Here is an 18,520-nt window from a genome sequence, read left to right as displayed (position 1 = left end):
GAGGGCCGGGTGCGGTGGCTTATTCCTGTAATCCCAGCACTTTGAGAGGCCGAGGTAGGTGGCTCACTTGAGGTCAGGAGTTTGAGACCAGCCTGACCAACATGGTGAAACCTCGTCACTATGAAAATGCAAAAATTAGCTGGGTGGGCGGCTGAGGTTGCAGTGAGCCAAGATCACACCACTGCACTCTAGCCTGGGCAACAGAGTGGGACTCCATCTCAGAAAAATGGAGGTGGGGAGGAAAATGATAAAATTGTACATTAGGGGCATAAACAATTCCTTATACTCTTAAATTGGTGAAAAAATAGAAAGCCACCTCACATACTTAGTGGACTGGGATTTACTTTTACTTTTTTTTTTTTTTGAGACAGAGTTTCACTCTTGTTACCCAGGCTGGAGTGCAATGGCGCGATCTTGGCTCACCGCAACCTCTGCCTCCTGGGTTCAGGCAATTCTCCTGCCTCAGCCTCCTGAGTAGCTGGGATTACAGGCACGCACCACCATGCCCAGCTAATTTTTTTGTATTTTTAGTAGAGACGGGGTTTCACCATGTTGACCAGGATGGTCTCGATCTCTTGACCTCGTGATCCACCCGCCTCTGCCTCCCAAAGTGCTGGGATTACATGCGTAAGCCACCGCGCCCGACTACTTTTTTTTTTTTTTTAAGAGGCAAGTATCACTTTGTTTGTTGGCCAGGCTAGTCTTGAACTTCTGGCTTGAAACAGTCTTCCTGCCTTGGCTTCCCATAGTGTTGGGATTACACACATGAGCCATGGCACGTGGCCTGGATTAGAGTTTAAATAAATAAAAAAATTCATACATATATCCATGCAAAATGAAGTAAAAAATTAAATTGCAAGCATTAGTTTTAACAACTTAAAAATTGTGCTTATCAAGATTGCTAATGACTTACATTTACATTACATCATAGATTTGTTTACCAGTTATAATTTTGACTTGCTTCAGTTGAGACCTAAGTTTTGTTCAGTCCCAGCAGGAAGATATCTCTCTGTGGAATCTAGAGGTGAGAGCCTAAACCCAGAGCCCCCAGCCCAAGGGAGAAGTGAGGTGAGAAGGAAAGCAGATGACTTACATAGTTAACACTCAGCTCAAGTTATGGCTAAAGGTCTGTAAAAGCACTTTGTTGCAATTCTGACTCCCTATCCTAAAATTCATTATTCAGTGCTCACCTGTAGTGATTACTTGAGCATGATTTTTGTTGTCATTGTTCCAAGTCCCTAAATTGTATTAAAGATTCAGTTGGCAAGTAATTTTATTTAGTACTCAGTATATGTAAGCACGAGGGATTCAGGGGAAAACAAGATAGAGAAAGCCTGCCCCATTGGAACTTAAATTCCTGACTGCTGGCGAATTTATAAATAAATGAATCCTGTAGTATAACATATAGTTGAGTATAGTCAGCTTGAGTGCTACTTTGTGGAAATTCCTCTTGACTTTATCATAGTCTTAAAATAATGAACTTTCAGAAACTTTCCAGGTTCCTTCACTAAGTAAGTTGAGGCACACCAGGCAAAGGAACAGGAGAGCTTTGATAAGGAAGAGCAGAAATAACACAGCATTGTTGGGCAGGCTTCCATTATAAACAGTTCTACATGTCTACTTTAGAAAATGATGTTTTTGGCCAGGCACAGTGGCTCACGCCTGTAATCCCAGCACTTTGGGAGTCCTAGACAGGCAGATCACCTGAGGTCAGGAGTTCAAGACCATCCTGGCCAACATGGTGAAACTCTGTCTCTACTAAAAATACAAAAATTAGCTGGGTACGATGGCAGGTGCCTGTAATCTTAGCTGCTTGGGAAGCTGAGGCAGGAGAATCGCTTGAACCTTGGAGGCGGAGGTTGCAGTGAGCTGAGATTGTGCCATTAATTGCACTCCAGCCTGGGCAACAAGAGCAAGACTCCCATCTCAAAACAACAACAAAATAATAATGGTTTCATCCTTATATAAATGTACTTGGTAAGTGGATGGACAGTGCTAGATGTGGACCCTCATCATCAGGAAAATATAAGCATTGAGTACTTATAAGACATAGAACAACACCTCGGCTAAGTGCAGTGGTTCATGCCTCTAAACCTAGTACTTCAGGAGGCTAAGGTGGGAGGATCACTTGGGCCTAGGAGTTTGAGACTAGCTTGGGCAACATGGCAAGACCTTGTCTCTGCAGAAAAATAAATATAAAAATTAGCCAGGTGTGGGCGCCATAGCCCATGCCTGTAGGCCCAGCTACTCAGGAGGCTAACTAAGATGGGAGGATCACCTGAGCCCAGGAATTCAAGGCTGCACTGAACCAGGATTGTGCCCCCTGCACTCCAGCCTGGGTGACAGAGTGACACCCATCGCCCCTCTGCCCCCCACAAAAAAGAGAGCACATCATGTTTTTTTTTTTTTTTTTTTTTTTAAATAATAAAGCACCATTTTAAATCAGTTTGTAGTTTTAAAACTTGAACAGTGAAATATACATTGTAAAAGGTATGTTTCTTAGCAGCCTGGAACATCTCTGAAAGTATACCCTTTGGAAGTGATAAGTGATAGAAGAAGATGATTTGATTGTGAGCCAGGTGCTTGCTTATATATTTGGCTTTTTGCCACTGCTGTAACGCCTGCCTAAAATAGACACTGAAAATCAAATGACATGCATTTGTCTTAACATTCTCTGGTTCCCTTCCTACCTACCACCTAATGAACTTTCACTGTACTAGTTCCCAGTAGCTTCCAAATGATTTTATTGAATTAGGGTCCATTTATTCAGTCATCAGGAATGGATATTTCCTCAGTAGCAAGGTCCTTGTCTTCTGGGAGCTCATAGCCTGTTGGGGAGACAGATAATGTTGATGCCTAGTGATAATCTGATGAGAAAGAATGTTAGAATTCTGTCAATGCACAGAGATTTGTGGACCATCCTTGTGCTCCCTCTTAGCACAAGACTAGCCTGTAGAACCCCCAGAATCTACACAGAAAACACTGTTCCTTGTATTTTTTGTGGCTTGAAATAACAGGTGCCAAGGCCTGCCTTGCCTATGCCCCTTTATATTCCCTCTCTGTATGTACTATATAAGAAGTATTTTTCCTCTCCATTATACTGATGAGGAAACTGAAGAGAAAAATATATTCTTATGCAAAGCATCCTCACTTATCATTTACAAAGAAACTATTCCAGTGAGTTATTTTTAGAGTCGGGATTTAGTTTATATTCCATTATTCTTTGCAACATCCATTATGAATGGTCAGTAAATCCTAGCCTGGCAAATTTACTTAAATATAATCAGGTCAGGCACAATGGCTCATATCTGTAATCCCAACACTGTGGGAGGATTGCTTGAGGCCAGGAGTTAGAGATTAGCTTTGGCAAGATAGCAAGACCCTATCTCTACCAAAAAAATTAAAAATCAGCCAGGTGTAGTGGTATGTGCCTGTAGTCCCAGCTGTTAGGTTGGTGCAGAAGTAATCACAGTTCTTTACATTAGAAGTAATACCAAAACCACAATTACTTTTGCACCAACGAAATACTTGGGAGGCTGAGGTGAGAGGATGGCTTGAGCCCAGGAGTATGAGTCTGAGCTGTGATTGCACCACTGAACTCCAGTATGGGTAACAGAGTGAGACCCTATCTCAAAAAAAATGAATAAATAAAAGGCCGGGCATGGTGGCTCACACCTGTAATCCCAGCACTTTGGGAGGCCAAGGTGGGTGGATCACAAGGTCAGGAGTTCGAGACCAGCCTGGCCAAGATGATGAAACCCTGTCTCTACTAAAAATACAAAAATTAGCTGGGCACGGTGGTTGGGGCCTGTAATCCCAGCTACTCAGGAGGCTGAAGCAGGAGAATCACTTGAACCTGGGAGGCAGAGGTTGCAGTGAGCTGAGATTGCACCACTGCACTCTAGCCTGGGTGACAGAGCAAGATTTCATCTAAAAAAAAAACCAAAAACCATCTGACAAAGTACTTTATTAATCTGTACCTTTAAAAGTTGCTTATCACTTAGTGATTATTAGCTTGCCAGCATTGATTAATCAAACTTCACTGTTTTGTAGAGTCCTTTGGCTTCTAGTCCCTACTTACTATTCTGCGTTCAGTACTGACCACTGCCAAGCCAAATCTTCATCCTTTATTTCTTTGTATACCTTTGAGTACTGCCACTTGAAAATTGTCTGCTGACATAAAACCATAGACTAGTACAGCTAAAAGACATCATACTAATCCAACACTGTCATAGTATAAATAAAGGGAATTTTAGATATATGAAATACTTTGTCCAATGACACAACATGAAGTTAGTGGCAGAGCCTAAATTCCAACCAAACCTAATTTTTAGGCCACTCTTCTACTCACATATTTGCCTTCCCAGGTCCTATCTTCTCATCAGAGCACAATGCTACTCCCACTTACTATCTTCAGCCTCTATTCTTCAGTGGAATAACTTCTGTGCAAAACTTCCCCCATGCTTCCAGGTCTCTAGTGAGTATGAATATGCCTAAATATCTTCTTCTTCTGAACATTCATTGTAGCCCCACCATGCCCACTGATTTTTCCATTTGGGGTTTCTAATTTCCAATTCCAGACCGAACCTACCACCTTCTTCTGAACTTCTTTCCTGTTGTGACTACATCATTGTTTTCTCTCCTAGTCTCAAAACCTTGGTGGTGGTAAATCACCACTTCTTTTCTCTCTCCTCCTTACCATCACACTTGCTCTCCCTCCCACTAGTATCACCACATTTTGTCCAGCTCCTTTGCATTTTCTTTATCTCAGTCATTTCCTTGCATCTCTACATTTTGGCTTCTAAAAATGTGACTAGTATTTTGAGGCTGATTCCACTATTTACTAAGCATGTAACCTTCAGACCAATTATGTGACCTGTCAGAGCCTCAGTTAATTCATCTGTAAAGTAAAATAATATTTAAAGTATTGTGAAGATTAATTGAAATAAGATTTAATTTCAGTTGTAAAGCCTAAACTATAAATGCTCAGTAAATATTTGTGAAATTAGTAATAAATATACGTGTGTGTGTGTGTGTGTGTGTGTGTGTGTGTGTGTGTATGTGCGCGCGCGCGCGCACGTATTTGGCTTCTAGTTCCTACTTATTTGTTTTTGTTTTTGTTTTTTTTAATTTAAAGAGTGTATTTGAGCAATGAATGATTCACGAATTGGGCAGCCCCCAGAATTACAGCAGATTCACAGAGAATACAGGGGTGCCTCATGGTCAGAACAAATTTATAGACAAAAAAGGTAAAGTGATGTACAGGAATTGAAAGTGAGGTACAGAAACAGTGAGATTGGTTCCAGCTCCATGTTTCCCTCATTTGAACACAGTTTGAACACCTAGCAGTCTGTGAATGGTTGAACTATGGCTGCTGGGACTGGCTGACACTTTAGTATATATGTTTAGTAGTATGATAACAGATGCATATTACTAAGGTTTTCGATTTTGTCTGACTGTTAAGCTAGGTTACAGTGCATCCACAAGGACTCAAATATAAAAATACGGAGTCCTTCTCAGGCCATATTTAGTTGCTTTAACACTGCATACACCTTAACCGTACCACATAGCATATGGTTTCCATGTCAGTTTCACCCACCAGTTCCTTAAGGGATAAAGCAAGTGTCTTTAGATTCTGGTGCCTACTTGTTTGATGAAAGGAAGCGGGGCGGGCGGTGGGGGGGAAGAAGGGAGGGAGGAGACTGACGGACATTCTGAGGGGGGTGTCCAGATATCCTGAGGGATGTGAATTACCCAGGGTAATGGCTCTTTGCCCCAGAAGATGTGTGCAGGGCAGACTCTGTTATGCCTACAGGGACAGTGAAGGAAGGTAGTCTTAGGTATAAAGCACCAAAAAGTAGTGGGACTGTGGTGAACAGAGAGGACATGCTCTGTCTCTAGACCCTACTTCTTTACTATTCTACATTCAATACTATGATCAGTACTCATATAAATATACATATCTCTATATATATATATATACACATATATATATAATTTATTTTATTTTTTTTTTGAGACGGAACCTCCCTCTGTTGCCCATGTTCAGGTCGGAGTGCAGTGGTGCAATCTTGGCTTATTGCAACCTCTACCTCCTGGGTTCAAGCAACTAAATTAGTAAATATTAATACCCTTCTCCTTATAACCATATGAATTTGAAAACTTCTTTTTCTTAACCATGTAAACTAGAAAAAGATTAGATGTTAATACCTGGAAGATTTTTTTAAATGTTTGTGTTCCTTTGCTCTATGATCACATCAAATTCTAAGTATAAAAAACTGTTTTGGTCTATTTTTGCTTATAAAAGCTGTAACGAGATGTAATTCACATACCATAAAATTTATCCTTAAAAGTATACAACTTAGTTGTTTTTAGTATAGTCAGAATTTTGCAACTATCACTAGTATCTATTTCTTTTTCCTTTTTTTTTTTTTGAGATGTCGTTTTGCTCTTGTTACCCAGGCTGGAGTGCAGTGATGTGATCTTGGCTCACTGCAACCTCCGCCTCCTGTGTTCAGGCAATTCTTCTGTCTCAGCCTCCCAAGTAACTGGGATTACAGGCATGCACCACCATGCCCGGCTAATTTTGTATTTTTAGTAGAGACAGGGTTTCTTCATGTTGGTCAAGCTGGTTTTGAACTCCTGACCTCAAGTGATCTGCCCACCTCGGCCTCCCGAAGTGCTAGGATGACAGGTGTGAGCCACTATGCACGGCTATTAGTATCTAATTTTAGAACTCCATTTTCATTATTCTGAAAATAAACTCCATATCCATTAGTAATCACTCCTTGTTTCTCCCTCTCGACAACCTGTAATCTATTTTCTATTTCTGTGAATTGGCCTGTTCTGGACATTTCATAAAAATGGAATCATATATGACCTTTTGTGTCTGGCCTCTTTCACTCAGCAGATTGTTTTCACAGCTCATCCATGTTGTAACACATATCAGCATTTCATTACATTTCCAGGCCGAATATTCCACTTTATGGATAAAGACAGCATTTATCCATTCATCACTTGGTAGATATCTGGGTTGTTTCCACTTTTTAGCTATTAATAATAATGCTGCTGTGAACATTTGAAAGTTTTTAATGTGGACATATGTTTTCACTTCTCTTGTATATATGACTAGGAGAGGAATTAGTGTAGACCCTTTAGTTGATAAGGCAAGAAATGAAATGATGTGAGAACGAAAGGTTCTTATTTGGGGAACTTGGGATGTTTCCTTCTATGTTAGTTCTGTAAGATGAAAATTCTTTGCTCTGGACCTCACCAAGTACTGTGCCTCCCTGAAGTGCTTGGCACATCAGAGAAATTAACAGAAAAGAAAGGAGCCTGAAATCAGAAAAGATCACAAACAATAGAAATGCCCCCATATAGGCCGGGCGCGGTGGCTCAAGCCTGTAATCCCAGCACTTTGGGAGGCCGAGGCGGGTGGATCACAAGGTCAAGAGATCGAGACCATCCTGGTCAACATGGTGAAACCCCGTCTCTACTAAAAATACAAAAAAATAGCTGGGCATGGTGGTGCGTGCCTGTAATCCCAGCTACTCAGGAGGCTGAGGCAGGAGAATTGCCTGAACCCAGGAGGCGGAGGTTGCGGTGAGCCGAGATCGCGCCATTGCACTCCAGCCTGGGTAACAAGAGCGAAACTCCGTCTCAAAAAAAAAAAAAAAAAAAAGAAATGCCCCCATATAATAAAGAGTGGTTGTATTAGGACAGAGTAGCAAAATCGCCCCCATATCACAGTGGTTTATTCTAACCAAAGCATTTATTTTCATTCAGTTTACATAGGAGGTGGCATTGCAGAAAATAAAAACTTTCCTAAAGAGATACCAATTAAAGTTAGAGTAAGGTGAGTACTTATTTAAAAGTACCTTTAGAGTGAAGGTAGGCCCCCTTCCTAACCCAAAATGAACTGAATGAGAGGGAGAGAAAAAGAGGTCCGGAGCAGCTTGTGGAGTGATGTTTCCATCTCTAATGCCACTCAGCTCAGGAGCAGGCTTCAGACACTGCCTTTGTCTTTACAGAAAGCCAGGGGAAGGGAAATATCCGAGGCAGATCTCGTCATTGGGCATCATATGGCTAGTCATTCATAGGTCACTAATCACTCTTCCTTTTCTTGTTTTTCAGTGAACGAGATAATTGGGAGAGATATGTCCCAGATTTCTGTTTCCCAAGGAGCAGGAGTGAGCAGGCAGGCTCCCCTCCCGAGTCCTGAGTCCCTGGATTTAGGAAGATCCGACGGGCTCTAACAGTGCTCACTGCAGCCTTGTGTCCACCACCAACTTCTCAGCATGTTTCTCTCCTTGGACCTTGGGTTTCCAACTCTGCAGCCTTCAGGTCTGGCACCAGGAGTGGGACTCACCATTTGTGGGGAAAGCAGCATTCCTCCACCTCAGGCCTTGGGTAGATTTTATAAAAGAACAGGAGCAGCATAGGCTGTTTGAGCTTTGGGGAAATGAGCTTTGCTTTTTATATTTAACTAGAATACTTTTATATGATGGGTGCTTTGAGTGTGAATGCAGCAGGCTCTTTATTTCCAAGGTGCTGCTTTTGCAGGTGACCTGGTTACTTAGCTAGGATTGGTGATTTGTACCACTTTATGGTCATTTGAAGGGCCCTTTAGTTTTTATGATAATTTTTTTAATGGGAACTTTTGATAAGACCTTCCAGAAGCAAAAAAAAAAAAAGAAAGAAAAAAAAAAGAAAACATTATCCCAAGCCTACACCTATGCCTCAGAAAGTCAGCATGTGTCCTAGAGACTTTCATAGAGTTATAGGAAACAAAGCCAAATATAGCTCATACCTCTTTATAAAACTAAACTGTTGTTAGATAAAATGAGAAGAGACCATTCCATCATTGAAGTGTTGGAATATAAAAAGACATTCCAGAGCATAGCCTTTTGGTAACTTTCTAGGTAATCTTATTGCAGTTTCTCCATACTGGCTCCATGTTGATACTGCTTTTTCCCTCAGGACCCTCGGTAAGATGGCTACATGTAAGGTGACTCTGAACGGTGGGGTTTTAGCTTGGTCACTTTCATTTCTTGCCATCATAAAAACTACTAGGCTGTGGAGTGCTCTTCCTATTTGTGTCCTCTGGTCCTAGAACCTTTTCCAAACAGGAGCCTTTGGCTGTTCTGTGACCTTTGAAGCCAGTCTCCCAGTGGTTTAGGCAGCTTTGCATTTCTAACTCTTCTCTAGAGGTCAGATTGTGTGCAGAGATAAAGCACAAATGAGCTGTACATCAGCATGGGCAGAGAAAATGCAGGGTTCCAGATGGAAAGGTTTTAAGAGTCACACTGGTATGGAAGGCTTATCTGCCATTGTTTATAGCCTGAAATGATTCTGGCCTACCCTGTCCTGTCTGTATGATCTTAAAACCAGCCTTTTCCCCAGAAGGCTCTGAGCACATCCAAAAGTGATAACCTGACCCTTCACACCAAAGACACCCTGGTGCTGCTGCTGGTGAGACTGGTGTCCAGGGCAGGGCCCAGCAGAAACTCTAGCCTGCTATCTACCAAAGGAGGTGCCCAAGTTGGGTACTTAAAAAAACAAAACAAAACAAAAAAAAACCTGCCTTTAGCTCTCTCCCCAATGGGATCTTTTACCAGATCTTAGGCCCATTACAGAGCTCTGAAGTTTGCAGTATGTCTTCAAATGAAATAATATACTTCCATTGGTTCAGGAAGCAGTTTTTTTTTTTTTTTTTTTTTTTTTGCAAACAGTCTCACTGTGTTGCCCAGGCTGTAGTGCAGTGGCACAATCTCAGTTCACTGCAACCTCTGCCCCGGGCTCAAGCAATTCTGCCTCAGGCTTTCGAGTAGCTGGGCCTACAAGGGCATGCCACCATGCCTGGCTAATTTTGTATTTTTAGTAGAGACGGGGTTTCACCATATTGGCCAGGCTGGTCTCTAACTCCTGACCTCAGGTGATCCACATGCCTTGGTCTCCCAAAGTGCTGGCATTACAGGTGTGAGCCACCGCACCTGGCCCAGGAAGCAGATTTTTTGAGTGCCTATATGTGAGACAGTATGCTGGTTGAAGGCCTGATGCTGTTACTCCAGGACACTGCAGGCCCTTGATGCCAGGACTCTCTATTGAGGCCAGTTCAGGCCTGGGGAAGGGAGCTGGCCTATTGCCCACCACCTGTTGTCAGTAGGGTAGGAGCTGTTGACTCAGGATGAGGAAGTATGGTCTTTTTAAAAACAAAATGTATTTTAGATTCTCCCCTAAAACTAGTTAGAGAAAAAGGTCTATTCTTCAGCAGATCACCGTGGCCCCTCTTGGAGCTGGGTATTTTCAACTTTTCTTGAAAAGTGAGTTGTGTCACAGAATATCAATAGCAAGATTTACTTCTGGGTCTGTGGTTGGAAGCCCACAGCTTCCTTTGGAGGGGCAGGAAGTTGGCCCTTTGGGTGATGTTCCACAGAAATGGCCAGACTTGCCTCTACCCTTTTGCCCCTGGTGTAGCTCCCTCACATGGGGTTATTGCAAGAGCTTCCTTTGAAATACCCTTTGGGGAAGCTTTGCTGCCCTCAAGAATTAAAAGCTTCTATGATCCAGAGTTGCTATGCACCAAATTTTGATGCCTTCTAAATACCTTGATGCCTGTAGCACTAGAAATGCTTTCCTATTTAAAATAAATGTTACATTTTAAAATAGAGCTTTGTATACTATGTAAGCAGTTTTCTATCAGCTTTGTAAAAGCTTTGGTGTAAGAGTCAGTATTTTTGGGCTTTGTAGATAAAGACTTAAATTTTTGTGCAACATAGTGGTTTTAAAGCACACATCCATTAGACTATGCAAATCAATTTCTAATAGCAGCACTGAGCAACTGGGCATGTGCTAGCAGGCACCCTTTCCTACTCTAATCTGTGCTAGCTCTCGGGTTGAGGAATGGAATGAGTAGCCTTCTGCTTACTGGTGATGCACACAGAAACATGGCTGAAAACAGCTTTAAAAGGAACATGTCTTCAGGTTCATGTGTGGTGCTGCTGCCCGGGTATAAACTACCCCCACCCAGGGCCAGCTGTTATCAACAGACCTCTTTTGGAACTGGCTGTGAAGCTCTGTTTTTGGTATTTAGAATGGATCTTTAAGGCTCAGATGGGCTCAGTTTGAAACCTTGTATTTTATAAAATGGATGTTTAGTAAAGGAACTGGTTCTCAGTTATGTTTACAGCACTTGGAATTGTGTGTTCTTGTATATTTTGTATTTTAAAACCTTTTATGGGAGTACAGTGCTCCTTACACAAATACAAAGGGAAGAAGAGCCAGCAGTTCAGGCTCCTCAGTTTTAGTGCTGAAATAATAAATGGTGACAGGCCAACAGTCTTCTTAAATCTGTCTGAGTATTCCTCCGCCTGGGGCTGGTGTGGAGCCCCTCACTCTGGGGGCAATGTAAAGGGTCCTGTGGCTTTTTAAAAGTCCATTTGATCAGTAACTTTTCATTTTATGGAGGAGAAGACAGAGTTCCAAATTGCTTCTGAGGCTTTAGTTCTGTACCACTTAATGCATGCAAAGGACATTCCTCGGTGTCTGCTGGGTTCAGGGTAACTGGCTTTCCCAAAGCGTACAAGAAAAGTTGGCAGAAAGTCCTCTTTAAAAAAAAAACAACAAAAAAAACCAAGGCTGAGTTTTTGTGTGGGGGCCTTCTGCCCCCTAATGTCTTCTGGGGATACTGCAGTACAGTCCATCAATAGTTTGCAGTTTTGCCATCTGTTACTCCTTAGGCTCACCCAGAGAGGGGCTAGCATCTTTAGGTGGGACCACCCCGGCACAACATGGTCTCTGAGTTCCAAATATACCGAGGGTAGGGACTGGCTCTCTCTGCCTCTCTATTCCCCATGAGAGAGGGACAGGGGGAGGTAGAACATTGGGATCTTTACTCAGAGGCTCAGATAGACTCTTCATTCTCCCAAGAATCATATTTGAAGGTACCAGAGCTTCCATTTTAAAAAAGAAAGCAAACCTGCCATGGACCTGTCAGCCCCACGATATCTGTCAGTATGGGCCACAGCCAGGACAGACCAAAGGGCTCTCCAAGTGCCAGTCAAGACGCCTGGCTCAGGCCATCAGGAGCTGGTTACCCCATTCCTCCCCCAGCCCTGCATGCATGGTCCAGCCATTGTCTTTGGGGTAAACAGGCAGAAGAATAAGTGGAGGACGGAGCTGGGGCTTGGGCTCCTCTAGGTACCTTCTGAGAGCTTTGACAAGCCAGAAAGAAGCTACCGGGTTGAGGGCGCTGGTCTTCTGGACGCAGGAGAGACATGTTTGCTGAGGATATCAGCTGGCTCTTACCTCCTGGCTTCCTCTTCTACAAACACACCCATTCCTTGGGGGCTTGTAACACAGTGCGAGGTGGGTCACCAACAGGCATCAGACTGGTGTAGTCATCTGGGGCTAGCTACAGAAGGGAACATAGATTTAGGGCAGAGAGCTCGGCTAGACCCGCCAGGCCCTGCAGCCACGTAGTCTCACCTGGTAGGCCTGGAAGATGCTGAGCAGATCCTTCATACCAGCTGTGTATGGGACACCCGGCATGCGGACCAAGGCTCCTGGCTGGGATAACACTGAGGTGGGAGCAGAGGCCAGGGCAGCAGTGGGTGTGGTGAGGTAGCCCACAGTGGTGGGGGAGACTGGAGGGCTAAGGGTGAGAGAGTCAAGGTTTAGTCATGCATGCCATCTGCGGGCTAGACTGAGACCTGTTTCCCTCCTCCCTTGCTTCTGCCTTGTGCTTAGTTCAGTTCCTCCTCCCTGAAGCCCCAGGAGCTGGCCAATGCCATCTACAAAACAGATCAAAGAGTCATCTTTGATCTATTTTATAGATGGCATTGGCCAGCTCCTACCTTACTCTTGTGATCTCAAGTTACCTGGCCCAGAAAGGGGATTGTGACCCTTCCCCAGATTGGGACAGGCAGCAGGACTGTGGTGTTCTCTTAGCTATAGGATACCTTGGGTAGTAGGCTGTGTAGTTCAGGTAGAGTTGAGTGGCTGGCCCTGGGTAGTAGGCAACAGGGGTGGGGGCAGCAGACACCCTGGCAGCCGGAAGCAGTGTTGAAGATGGGTATAGAGTTGCTGTCTCCGTGGGAATGAGGGTTGGGGTGGCTTGGAAGGTGGTGTAGGTAGGTGGTGAGAGGCCTAGAGACAGAAGTAGAAAGTGCATGTGCACGGAGCCCAGCAGTACCCTGGGGCTGGCTCTCTCTGCCTCTTTATTGCCCATGAGAGGCACAGGGGGAGGTAGAACATTCGGATCTTTAGATGCTCAGATGGACCCTTGACTCTCCCAGGAGTCATACATTGAAGGTACCAGAGCTTCCATTTTAAAAAAGAAAGCAAGCTGCTGTGGACCTATCAGCCCCACAATATCTGGGGCAGCTAGAAAGGAGTCCCCACTAAAGAAGGTAGTGGCCTACAACAGCCTGGATCCCACAGGCCTCCTTCCCCAGCCCCTGGGGCACTCACAGGGCAGCTTGCAGGGCGGAGGGGACATGCCACTGCGGCCCAAGGTGCCCCCCATCAGCACACGGCTCATCTCCTCTGTGGAACAGGGGACCACCTCCACGTAGCGCTCCTTCATCACCTTCTTATGGCAACGCTGAGCAGCAGCTAGGGCTCGCTCTGCTGATGTCATCTGGATGAAGGCATCACCCGACGGCCGGCCCTGTGCACACCATCTTGTGAGCAGTTTGTCATGTGTAAGAGTGCCTTACCCCTAACACATACATTCCTTCCTATTTATGTTTCCCCCACTGCTCAATAAGCAGTGGCCTTACCTGCTGGTTGAGCACCATGTGCACACCGTGGGGCCGGATGTCAGCTGCTGCCTCCCCGAGAAAACTCAGGATGTCTTCAATAGTGGCTGTGTAGGGCAGGCCTCGGAGGCGTACACAATCCCTCCCGGTCCCAGCTGCCAGTGCGAAGGGGATGGGCAGCAGTGGGGCAGTCAGTGTGGGAAGGAGTGGGCCGGATGCATAGCGGTTCAGGACCTAGTAAGGAAAGCAACAACAGGCTGGTCATGCCAAGTAGGGCAGGGGCACAGAGGCCCGACCTGGAGTAACAGTACATCTGGGTGGGGAGCCCTAGGTGCTCACCTGCTGCACCTCTGCTGCAGTGCTCCGGAAGAGTTCGATGTATCGCTTACCCAGCATGCCCTTGTGCCTGCGCAGTGCAGCCTGTGCCAGCTCCTCACAAGCAAAGAGGGCAAAGGCATCACCAGTTGGCCGGCCGTCAGGGTGGCGCACAAAGAGCAGCCCTTCGGCACCCCCAGTCACTGGGCACTCTGGCCCCAGGAAGCCTAGCACGTCCGTTGGCCCGGCCGAGAAGGGCAGTCCCCGCAGCCGCAGGATCACTTGGTCTTCCCGTGACAAGAAACGAGCCACCTCTAGTGATGTGCCTGTGTGGGGGACATGGGAGTCACCTGCTGACTTCACCCATGCTCTTCCAGACACTCACCCATGCAGGGGAATATGCAGGCAAGGGGTTGTGGGGAAGTGGGATATGGGTCAAGAACCAGGGGAGCCAGGCCCTGTTTGGGGTACACTCACCCCCTGCGATCTTTACGAACTCCTCCCCTGTCGCTTTATACACCTGTGGGTACATAGAGAACAGCTCACTGGTCTCGGGCCTAGCCCACATTGGCCCTGCTCCGCTCCCAGCCCAAAGCCCCACCTCAATATAGCGGACGCCCATGTGGTGCTTGTGTCTCTGCAGCGCAAGGTCCCGCTGCTCGCTGTCCACAAAGCGGATGAGGGCCTCGCCATTTCTGCGGCCCTGGGCGTTGAGGCAGAGCGCTACACCACCCCTGTGGAGCCAGTGCTGTTAGTGCCTCCTGGGTAGGCCTGTCCATTTGGGCCCACCCACCCCGCCACACCCACCTGGCCACGTTGAGCCCTTTGAAGAAGCGAGCCACGTCCTGGTCTGATGACTGCCAGGGCAACCCACGAGCCCGTACCACAGTCTCACTGTCCACCACATCAGCCTTGCTGCTATAGGGGCAGGACACAGTGTCAGAGTTGTCCAGCTGTTGTCACTCCCAACCCCTGCTCCCACACTCACCAAGGCCCCGTTTCATATTTCCGCTTTATCACCTCAGGCTTCGAAAATAATTGACCTGAGAAAAGATGGGTATGGGGGTCAGCAGGGTCTAGTGGATTGGAGGGTTCTCCCCACCAAGCTCTGCAAAAAGAGGACAGTTGAGGGAGATGAATGACAGGCCAGGCACAGTGGCCTATAATCCCAGCACTTTGGGATGCCAAGGTGGGTGGATCATTTGAGGTCAGGAGTTCGAGACCAGCCTGGCCAATATGGTGAAACCCTGCCTCTACTAAGAATTCAAAAATTAGCTGGGTGTGGTGGTGGGTGCTTGTAATCCCAGCTACTCTGGGGGCTGAGGCAGGAGAATCACTTGAACTGGCGAAGTGGAGGTTGCAGTGAGCTGAGATTGCACCACTGTACTCCAGCCTGGGCTATAGAGAGACACTCCATCTCAAAAAAAAAAAAAAAAAAGAGGCTTCCCCCTGTGGTCTTTTAGAGAAGGCTACAAGTGGGGAGGAGTAATAGGCAGGCATTCACCATCCCTGAGAACAGGTGACAGGCAGTGAGGGAAACCTTACTGTTGGGCTCTTTCAGTAGATGGAGGATAACAGCTACCATTGTCTTCACTTCCCAGACCCCAAAGTCATCCTCTGTGGCATCTGTCTCCAGTCCTAAATCTATGGGCAGAAAAGTGACAGCGAAGACATCTTAGCATAAGCAGTAATCTTGTTCACTCCAGGGCCCAAATCCCCTCCATAGACACATGCTAGAGACCAGCATACACATTTGGCCCAGTTCATGTGTGCACTTACAGGTCCCCAGCTCAGACATAGATAAGACACATACCCACATTCCAAACTCATTCTAGCACATACAGAAAGACACAGGTATACTCAGGGACTTAGCAGATAATGCAGACTTGCATGTGTCCATATAACCCACCCACCAGCATGGGCATTCCCAAACACATTTACCCACAGTGGCTCCTCCACCCTAACCCTGCTAGGTCACAGATACCCTGCGCCATGGTAGCCACAGTGAGGTCCCTAGCAGGGCAGATGCTTGGGTGCTGCATATGGAACTCTCTTCGGAGGTTGTAGAAGGAGAAGAAGGTGTCGGGGAGCACCAGGTTCTGGGGGCACATAGGAATGGGGATGAGTGCCCTGCCCACCCTCAGGACAACAGGAGTCCTGGAAACCTTACTGCCCCCCACCCCAGCCCAGTTTTCCTTCAAGGGCATACCTTCCTGGAGGCCTCTGGGTGCAGGACCTGTCGCAATAGCTGCTGCCCATCAGTGCAGAGCACGTAGGGGCCCCCGCCCAGCAGAGCCACATCCCCGTTCACCAGCTGTGAGAACTGGGGATAGGGAGTGGGGAGAGAGAAACAGACAGACTCACAGCTGGGCAGGCAGGAAGTGAAGGTGGGAGGAGGAAGGAGGCAGGCTGCAAAGCTGGTTCAGCCAGATGTTCAGCCCTATCCTGCCTGGGAAGAAGAGGCCACACCTGTTGAGCCTAGCCCTATGTCCCTTCCCCCCACCCCCAATCCTGTTCCAGTCCACTGTCACCTCCTCCAGGCCAACTGAGGGCAATCACATATAACCCAAGCCCCCAACACACACACTCCAGGAGTTTGGAGTGGGGCCAGAGCAAACACCTGGAGTGGGACAAGCAGGTGGGAAGGGGCGGGGCAAAGCAGGTTAAACCTGTCTCTGGCCAGGCACCACCCTCAGACAGGTGGGGGAGGCCCAGGCCGGCCTGAGGCCCAGAAGGCTCATGGTCAATGGCAGCCCCGCCTCCAGGTCTGACCAACCCAGGGACAGAGAAACTCCAGGGACAGAGCTCTCTACACTTGGACATCAGGGGCAGCATGAGCTTTGACCCATACCCTATCGACCAGCTGGCGCTGAGCTGTTTGCACATAGAGGGGGTAGCACTACTGAGGCTGTCCAGCCCTCCCCCAGCCTCCATCCCCGCTGGAGAAGTATAAGCACTAATTACAGACCCACCAACTCTCCCTGCCAATTCTGCGACACTTTACAACCTGAGACTGGCAGAGCAGGCAACCCGGCTATTCTCCAGCAAACTCCCCAAATGAAAGGCCAGGAGCCCTTCTGGAACAGACTGGGAATCATCATTGTGCCTCCTCATTAGGAACCACCAGAGTTGTTGGAAGATGAAATAATGTGTGCGTATAAAAGGACTTACACTAATTACAATCAAGTCAGACACAGAATGAGCGCCATAGTGAAGATAAGGAAAAGAAAACAGCAATGGAAACCACTTCCCACTTCAGACAGGGCAGGAGGCAGCCCAGGCCTTTGCACTCAGCAGGCAGATAGTCCCCCAGGCCAGGCCGGGACAGGCCTAGACGAGCAGTTTGCACCTGGCGGCGGCGTCTACCTCTAGGGCCGACACCGCCCTACGCCTCCGCTCCAGCGGCTCCCAGGCAGGCTAAAGACGCGGGCCGCAAGGGCCGGTCACCTGTAGCCAACTTTGGACCCCTCGACCCCTTTCGCTTCTGGCTGCTGGAGACCTGACCCAGGAGGTCTCCCAGAGGCGTCTCAGCCTCGCTCCTCGGGTGAGAACTCGGGATGGATCCCAAAGCCTATGTCCCGATCGGGAGGAGTAGGTCCCTACAATGGTTGAAAAGTAAGGAGCCCAGGGGAATGGCCGGCACGCGCGGATGAAAGGGACACGAACACGCGAGTCGCTCAGAGTTTCAAACAAGGCTCCCTCCTGACGCCCAGGCCGGTTGGTTGCGGCACGCCAGGCCTAGCCTCCGGCCGCCTCTCCTGCCCAGAAATGTCCTTATGGCCAGACAGTGCAGCCGCCCACCCCGGTGCTCACCTGCTGTAGCACCTTGTCCAGCGGCTCTGCGCACGCCAGGCTGTCGGCACTCAGGCCGCTCGCCTCGCGGCACTGCGGACTCAGTGCGGCCGCCTCGGCGCGAACCAGAGATTTGTGCAGCGTCCCCACCTGTGAGCGGCGGGGGAAACCGATCAGCCGCGCTCCTCGACCCCGGAAGCTCGCTGGTGACCCTCACCGCCTCCTTTCCACCCTACCTGGCGGCTCCGCGGCTCAACCACTTGCCAGACTAGGAGGATTAAGTCGGTCTCATCGGAGCCCAGGTCCCGTCCCAGCGCACCCGCCGTAGCCCCAAACAGGACGACCAATGACTCAGGTCCGGGGCAGGGGTCCACAGGGGAGTCGGCCGCGGGGTCAGGGCCTGGGGGCGGGGGCGGCGGAGGAGTCATGGCCGCAGAGAAAGGGGTCTCTCGGCCAGACACACGCGGACCGACGAGGCGCACGCACGCACCGACCGACGGCAGACGCGGATCAGCTTGGGCGGGACATCGTGTGTCGGGGGCGGCACCTGCGGCCCGGCTGGCTCAGTGGGCGCTGCCGATACCCGCCCGTGGCGCCCCGTGGGGAGGGGCGGCTACTGGCCCACGCCCTCTCCAGGCGAGTTACCTGCCGGC

The 18,520-nt window shown here is 47.8% G+C and overlaps 2 protein-coding genes across 11 annotated transcripts in view; one reads left to right on the top strand and one right to left on the bottom strand.

Moving 5' to 3' along the window:
- The window catches only part of NFATC3 (nuclear factor of activated T cells 3), a 183,215-nt gene extending 174,502 nt beyond the window's left edge, over positions 1 to 8,713 (top strand). Inside the window, exon 10 of one of the 3 annotated variants that reach the window (XM_010346827.3) lies at positions 8,134 to 8,713. In XM_010346827.3, coding sequence (XP_010345129.1) covers positions 8,134 to 8,255 — 122 coding nt within the window. In that variant the 3' untranslated portion in view covers positions 8,256 to 8,713. Of the gene's footprint in view, positions 1 to 931; positions 2,540 to 8,133 lie in introns of those variants that run through there. The other 2 variants (XM_010346828.3, XM_074401630.1) reach the window with 2 other exon arrangements.
- On the bottom strand, positions 2,752 to 18,474 carry ESRP2 (epithelial splicing regulatory protein 2). 8 transcript variants are annotated; one of them, XM_074401637.1, is made up of 16 exons: positions 18,104 to 18,471; positions 17,889 to 18,017; positions 16,285 to 16,398; positions 16,060 to 16,174; positions 15,621 to 15,719; positions 15,064 to 15,118; positions 14,883 to 14,990; positions 14,677 to 14,809; positions 14,553 to 14,595; positions 14,100 to 14,401; positions 13,782 to 13,994; positions 13,471 to 13,669; positions 12,960 to 13,146; positions 12,487 to 12,652; positions 12,307 to 12,412; positions 7,753 to 11,605 (listed from the first exon to the last, which is right to left on the bottom strand). In XM_074401637.1, the coding sequence occupies exons 1-15, from the start codon at positions 18,293 to 18,295 to the stop codon at positions 12,323 to 12,325; spliced, it is 2,145 nt and encodes a 714-aa protein (XP_074257738.1). In that variant the 5' UTR covers positions 18,296 to 18,471; the 3' UTR covers positions 7,753 to 11,605; positions 12,307 to 12,322. The 8 variants fall into 8 exon arrangements, with proteins under 8 accessions (XP_010345126.1, XP_074257738.1, XP_010345128.1 ...); XM_010346826.3 differs by having other exon boundaries at positions 14,883 to 14,993; positions 18,104 to 18,470; XM_010346824.3 differs by lacking the exon at positions 7,753 to 11,605 and adding an exon at positions 2,752 to 2,828 and having other exon boundaries at positions 14,553 to 14,809; positions 14,883 to 14,993.
- Positions 18,475 to 18,520: the final 46 nt, after the last annotated feature.

The sequence above is a fragment of the Saimiri boliviensis genome, chromosome 1 (assembly GCF_048565385.1).
Source record: "Saimiri boliviensis isolate mSaiBol1 chromosome 1, mSaiBol1.pri, whole genome shotgun sequence".
Lineage (NCBI taxonomy): Eukaryota > Metazoa > Chordata > Mammalia > Primates > Cebidae > Saimiri > Saimiri boliviensis.
Note: the sequence above shows the minus strand (reverse complement) of the source record. Positions and strands in the feature narration are given on the sequence as shown.